Source organism: Ostrea edulis, chromosome 3 (genome assembly GCF_947568905.1).
Source record: "Ostrea edulis chromosome 3, xbOstEdul1.1, whole genome shotgun sequence".
Classification (NCBI taxonomy): domain Eukaryota; kingdom Metazoa; phylum Mollusca; class Bivalvia; order Ostreida; family Ostreidae; genus Ostrea; species Ostrea edulis.
This window is the reverse complement of record NC_079166.1, coordinates 62,007,498-62,014,803: the sequence shown is the minus strand read 5'-3', so window position 1 is coordinate 62,014,803 and position 7,306 is coordinate 62,007,498. Positions and strand designations below refer to the sequence as shown.

Sequence of the window (7,306 nt, the reverse complement as noted above, 5' to 3'; positions counted from 1 at the left end):
GAGGTCAAGGTCACAAAGATGAAATGACTGATTTGTATAACCTGATAACATGATCTTGCTGTTCTGGATAAGAACAAGGTCATAGATCATGGTATGATATGAAGGTCATAAGAAATCTAAATACAGAATATGAAAGCTCTATCTTAAATAGTTCAGGAGATATTATAAGGCAAGGTTTTCAATAAAAGTAGGTCAAACTTCCAGGTAAAGGACACAAGGTCAACCTTCACAAAATGATAAGGTCTTGACATAAGGAACCTATATACAAAATGTGAGTCCAACCTTATATTGTTCAGGAAATTTTGAATAGGTCAGGGATTTTTTTTTAAAAGTGGGTCAAAAGATCAAATGCCATTGCGTACAAGGTATTGCCATAAAGAATCTATGTACAAAATATGAAAGCCCCACCTAAAATAGTTCCGAATATATTTAAAGGTCTTGCCATAAGAAATGCATATACAAGATATGACAGATCTACCTTCAATCGTTCAGGACATATTGCAGAAGTAAGATTTTTATTGAAAGCAGGTCCAACTTTCAGGTCAAAGTCACATGATCACACGCCATTGCATTACATGCAAGATTTTTCCGTAAAAAATGTATATGAAAGGTGAAGATAACGAACAGTGATCAATCTCATAACTCCTATAACCAATACAAAATAAAGAGTTGGGTAAACACGCACCAGAGGTGGGATCAGGTGCCTAGGAGGAGTAAGCATCCCCTGTCGAACGGTCACACCCGCCGTGAGCCCTATATCTTGATCAGGTAAACGGAGTTATCTAGTCAAAACCAGTGTGCCACGAATGGTCTAACAATCGATATAAAACACGTCGGACAGCATTTGACCCAGTGATAGGTTGTATTGGCAAACTAGATCGTTATAACGACCATAGAATTTGCGAAATGCTGACTTTAAACGAGACTCTTGGAACCCCTGCACCATCAACTTGTTTGTCAGTAGCCTGCTTCTATTTAAAAACTGACTATACGCAGAACAAGCTCATGCGTATCCAATCAGTTGAGAGATATAAACACCATATGTTTTCAGCTCAGGTGAGCTAAAAATGCTTCTACTTGAAAAAAGTCTTCATTTTCAATGTTGTTTTGAACAGCGCGAATAAAAACTGCTCTAGCTATGTTCACTATGTGAATATTATGTTTACAGGAAGACAATTTTTTTTATTATAGATATTTAAAACGTCGATCGAGTGCCTGTGTCCATACATTCTGTTTGAATGCTAAGGTGTGCCCTATTATTGTTCTCTGGAATTGAATTATTGCGGGCATCAATAGAGATCTTTAATTCAATTAATTGATGCGCTCAATAATTCTTCGAGCGAAAGAGAAGGCAACTATCTAATAAGAGACATCATTGAATGATCTCTTTGATTAAATAGTTGCGCTCTTTAAAGGAGCTTATACGTGCATGAATTTATACAAAATCTTTGTTAATGATGAAGATACTTTCAATTAAAGTAAAGATCGAATGCGAGCAAGAATTCCACCACACTGATGCGCGCATCAGTTTTAAATAATTTACGAGAGCAATAATTCAATTTTTTTTTTTAAAAAGGAACACTATTATTTGAATTGATGCCAGGATTAATTTAATTATTGTTCGATATCATCAATTCATTTGAAGAGAGCACCATATTTAATTCAGCAGAATTCTGCTATCGACAATCTAATTAATACGCACATCAAATATTGCGCGCAATAGTTGAATTAATTATATCTTCAAATAGTTAATGGTATCTGCGTTTGTGTTAACTTGGCGTTCCATACCTTTGGCCCCATGCATGGGTCTGCAGGGTTTATCCCCAACTTCAGTGCCTCACTGTACATTAGGTGGGGTGGGGGTGCAGGCTATGCAATATGTGCTTGTTTGGACCTAAGCCGTTTTATTAATGTGAAATAATCTTATCAGTTTTAAAGCTTCTAGGGTCCACTGTGATGCTCTGGAAGCAAAATAATTCTAATAATTGCATGAAAAATATAATTGTTCGCGACATTGTGCGAAACGTGTAAAATGGAGTGTGTCGGTCATCATGCGGTATTTAGCAGGGTCGTAATGCACTGTTCACATCAATTATCAACCAGCGTTTAAGGTGGTCAAAGGAACGTATATTTCAGGACAAATGGGGTTGTGTTTCTTGTTTGTTTGGGGTTTTTTTTTCTTTCGATACAATAGAATATATAGCAAGTTCCTAGCTCCAAGATGTGCTGGATTTACAGAGGCCCACGTGCCTTGCCCCCCCCCCCCCCCCCCCCATATCTGGCCCTAGCTGTCCCCCAACTTCAAATCCCTTTAGCAATAACTATCAGTGGAGAACTCAATGCCTGCACTAATGCAGACATCTTTCGCCATGCAATTCAATGCAACTCTGTGGAAAATTTCAAACGGGGGTGGAGCGGTGTCAACCTTCAACAGAGGTGTTTCACATTTAGTATTTTACAACAGAAGCTGCATAGATCATCATTTATTTATTTTTCAATCGAGGGACCCCAAGGGGGCAGCATGAAAATACATGTATGGGTCGATTTCTGTGTAGTGTGTAAAATCATTTATTTCTACTAAGTGGGTCAATCTTTTATTATTTTTTTTATTTTTTCATTTTAGTTGTCCGTTTAAGTTTTGGAATAGTTTGTCAAAATAAACACGCTACATTACAATATGACTCAATCATTATTTATGAATTATCCGTAAGAAAGACCTTTAAAACAATATCTCATGACCCGGTCGTATACAATAAGAATAGGCAAAATGTTGGGGGGGGGCTCTGGTAATGTTGTTTTCTGGATCAGTGTTTCTGTTTTGGTAAAATATTGGAAATAAACAGATTGGCTTTTACGGCGATTAAACTTTTAAGGTGCTTAAAATCAGAATCAAACGATCCACTAAAAGATCTGGAAATAAACGAGGAGATCAAGAAACAAATGATGAAAGAAAATAGAATAGACAGAATAAGTTAGATCTACATCTCAGATGTAATGTTCTCGTATCATTTTTAAAACATCTATTTAAGTTAATTACATGCAATACACCTAAATAGTTTAATCGTGTTTCATTAAAATCAATTTTTACGTCACTGGTATAATGTTTTTCTTTTTAAGCTATAATTACACGCAATATACCAAAAACAGATTCTATTTTATTATTTCATTTCATCGACAGTTTTTAAACTACATGTAGGGTAGATATATACATAGAAAATAAAAGTATCAACCTCAGTTGTTTTTTTTTAAATTTATTTTATTCGTTTATTTTATTTTATTATTATTATTATTATTTTGTTGTTGTTGTATTGTGTTGTTTATCTATAGAACACTTAACATTATTGTAATCTTTCTATATATATATATATATATATATATATATATATATATTTTTTTTTTTTTTTTTTTTTTTTTTTTCAACGTAGAAAGGAAAAGAGAACTCGTTTAAGTTGCATACATGTACGAACTTGCTTCTGATCCTTTTGTATATATATTAGGACTATTATATACGATAAAATAAGTTCAAATCAAATCAATTAAAAAAAATCAATGTATGCATCCAAGGGTGCATGAGCCGAGTTGCATGGGATACATTGTAAAGTCAGGAGTGATGTGGCATATTTATAATTCTGAACTAATTTCAGTTTTAAACTTTTCGAGTTACTGTCCAGAAACCATATTTGTCTGAAGTTTTCAATCTATTTTCGGTCACTGTGACCTTGACCTTTTTTCTCCAAAATCAATAGGGGCCTTGCTTTGCTGGTATCCAACAATATATCCAAGTTTCATTTGATTCAAATTAAAAAATTTCGAGTTAACCTCCGGAAACCCAATATTTGGGGAATTTTAAATCCATTTTCGGTCACTGTGACCTTGACCTTTGTTCTCCAAAATCAATAGGGGTCTTCCTTACCTGGTACCCAACAATATATTAAAGTTTCATTTGATTCGGATTTAAACTTTCTGAGTTATCATCCGGAAACCAAATTTTTTCTGAAATTTTCATTCTATGTTCGGTCACTGTGACCTTGACCTTTGACTTATTTTCTCCAAAATCAATAGGGGTCTTCCTTACCTGGTATCCAACAATATATCAAAGTTTCATTTGATTAGATTGTAAACTTTTCGAGTTATCATCCGGAAACCAATATTGTTGACGCCCAACCGCCCGCCCGCCCACATCACCAAACCAATAGCCGAATTCAACTTCGTTGCAACTCGGCTAAAAATTATAAGTGAATGAAAGCATCAACATCTTGTGGTTTACTTTATTTATTCATGCAGTGACAGATCCCCCCAGAAATCTACAAATGGTATAGGTGGATACATGTGACTCTCGACAACTAGCCCACGTACTCTTGCGCCCCGACAGGGAGAGGGGGTTTTATACTCGGAACATAATTTTTCTTGTTAGAAATGTTCAATCAATGGGGTGGTTCAAACCCCAGTCTGTAACCCCGCTGGATTCGCCACTGCTATAGAATTTGATTTGCTTTTATTGTGTTTGTTTGTTTTATATGGAGTTGACCCGAGTGCACTCTAGGTTAATATTACAGCGCGGTGTAGTAGGTGGTACGATTAACATATAATTTATATTTAAAATATGAACTAAAAATATTTAAAAATTTATTTTACAAAGTAGACGATTGATTCAAAAATGTATAGATCTAAAATGTATGGGGTGAATTTTGTTACTCAACCCGATTGCACTTTTGGCTACTTTCTGTATACAATATCATACATTTTTTTAAATGTAATTTTAAGGGAAATGATGAAAAAACAAACAAACCAACATTTGAAGAGAAAATATCAATAAATCAGCATTTCATAAGAACATGTTTATGAAAACAAATTGAAGGGGGCTGAAAACATTATATTGTGTGTTTAGAGTTCTAGTTAATGGATGCTGATCAAATTGCGTTAGATAGGCCTATACAGATTTAGTGGGAAACTGACTTGAACTTTTATATATTGAACGACACAATTCATTAAAATGGCTTATTAATAAAGGTACTGTTTAACAAATACAGAACATAGATAATTTCGTCAACGTAGAAACCCAGAACAGTGGCATGATTCATGGACAGTCGGCGTTTCATAGACCCATGTCATGTACATTAGAATACTGTAGTTTTCTTTGTTTAATCATTAAAATTCAATTTATTTTATGTATAACTTACTTTGTCTTAATGTGTTGAAAATTAGTTTATATATGCTGCCTTTTATTTGAATGCATGAAACTGAAAGAATGGACATATTTGTGTAGGGCCTACTGTGCTTATCTAAAAATGGTTGGCATGGACTACACCCCACTTCTTGACAAAATTATATAAAAAATTGGTCGATTTGAACAAGAATTGTTTATATATCATAAAGTTAATGAACTTTACTACGTTTCCCGGTTACTTTGACATATATACAGGGCATTAATAATATGTAGCACCACTTTAACATAAATTAATTGATACTCGCAGATGAAAATGTCTTATATAGATCATGTTTTTATTGTCAGCATTGAAGCAAAGTACACAAAATGATATTAAAATTATAGTCACCAATCATGGTCATAATACTGTTATACTATGTGGATGCCAAGAAACCATTTTACAGATAAAATCCTGCAAAATCACAACTGCAAAAACACAAATATGCGAGATTCGACGTCAGACATGATAACTCAGCATCCGGGTAGATAATGCTTTCTTTTACGTCCGCGCTATGTCAATAAATACAGCGTCAGCAGCTGTAACTGTCATTCTTGTTCAACCAAGAGTTCCAGCAGGATCAACCAAGCATGGCTAAGTCCCGATCCCGTTCTCGTTCGAGGTCCAAGAGTAGGAGCCGCAGCCGAAGCCGATCCCCAAGGAAGACTTCCCCGAAGAAAGCAGCACCTAAGAAGGTAGCGAAGAGGCCAGCAGCACCGGCTAAGAAGTCTCCTAAGATGTCAAAGAAAGGTGGCCGCAGACAAAGCAAATCAAGGAGTCGCAGTCGAAGCAAATCTAGAAGCCGAAGCAGATCTAGAAGTCGCAGCCGATCGCCAAAGAAATCCAAGAAGGCCAGGAAGTCGCCAAAGAAGAAGACATCGAAACCGAAGGCAGCAGGCCGTCCGACAACCCTAGACATGGTATGCGCTGCCATTACCGCCATGAAAGACCGCAAAGGATCTTCAGCCCAGGCCATCAGGAAGTACATCCTCGCCAACTACAAAGGGGTAAATGCTACTCTCCTGTCATCATTGATGAAAGCAGCATTCGCCAAAGGACTGAAAAGTGGAGCTCTAGTGAGGCCAAAGGGTTCTACTGCTGCAGGCGCTAGTGGTCGTTTCAGAGTTGGAAAGGTAGCGAAACCAAAGAAGAAGAAGGCAGCCAAGTCACCAAAGAAAAAGACAGCCAAGAAAGCTAAGAAGCCAAAGGCAAAGAAACCCAAGGCAAAGAAAGCAGCAGCCAAGAAAGTAAAGAAAGCGAAAAAGGCCAAGTCACCAAAGAAAGCCAAGAAGCCCAAATCGGCGAGAAAGTCTCCAAAGAAAAGCAAGGCAAAGGCAAAGAAGAGACCAAGCTCTCCAAGAAAGGCAAAGAAAGCAGTGAAGGCGAAGTGAGCGGTGTGTTAACTGAATAAAACCCACGGCCCTTTTAAGGGCCACCCAACTAATTTGAAAAGATACTGCATTTACAACATTAAAGAAACAAAATTTACATCGAATCTTATGTGAAACTCATAGTTTATAATCTCTATTATTTAAGATTTTTTTAAAAAAATCATGTAGATATAATATAAAATAAGAGAGGATTAAAATTGGGTATTGTATAGCAGAAATCGCATTAATACTTAAAAAAAAATTAATTCAAAGTTGGGAAAACAAAATTAAACGCTTTTTGAGCAGTATATGTAGAGGTATTTTACGGAAGGAAAAACAAACACGAAAACAAAATTTGATTGTAAAATGTGCACCATACACATTCGAAATAAAAATGTTTATTTTGAAAAAAAAAAAAACTTCGCAGGGCTTCTCAGTAATTCTATTACATTATGGCCAACATTTTTTAATGGTTATAAAGTAAAATATTATGTCTCTCCTCTTATATATATATACGTCTTTCACAAAATCTTGTGAACGCTTCTCCTGGCTTATCGGATAGATTTGAAATTTTGTACAATGCTTCATTGCCATTAAAATTTGTAGGTCGGTACGGGAGGATCCAACTATTTTCCTTACAGCTTTAGTGGATCTAAGAGAGGTGGAGGATGTAAAATAGCTTGTGAACACTTCTTCTATGTGGCTTATTGGATAGATTTGAAACTTTGTACA

General features: G+C 35.7%; 1 protein-coding gene across 1 annotated transcript; it reads left to right on the top strand.

The window, feature by feature from the left end:
* The first annotated feature begins 5,759 nt into the window (after positions 1-5,759).
* LOC125675709 (sperm-specific protein PHI-2B/PHI-3-like) lies at positions 5,760-7,061 on the top strand. Its single transcript, XM_048913492.2, has one exon. The coding sequence runs from the start codon at positions 5,795-5,797 to the stop codon at positions 6,593-6,595; it is 801 nt and encodes a 266-aa protein (XP_048769449.1). The 5' UTR covers positions 5,760-5,794; the 3' UTR covers positions 6,596-7,061.
* Positions 7,062-7,306: the final 245 nt, after the last annotated feature.

Excerpts from the sequence above, each read along its gene's own strand:
- LOC125675709 (XM_048913492.2), top strand. The coding sequence starts at position 5,795 with ATGGCTAAGTCCCGATCCCGTTCTCGTTCGAGGTCCAAGAGTAGGAGC.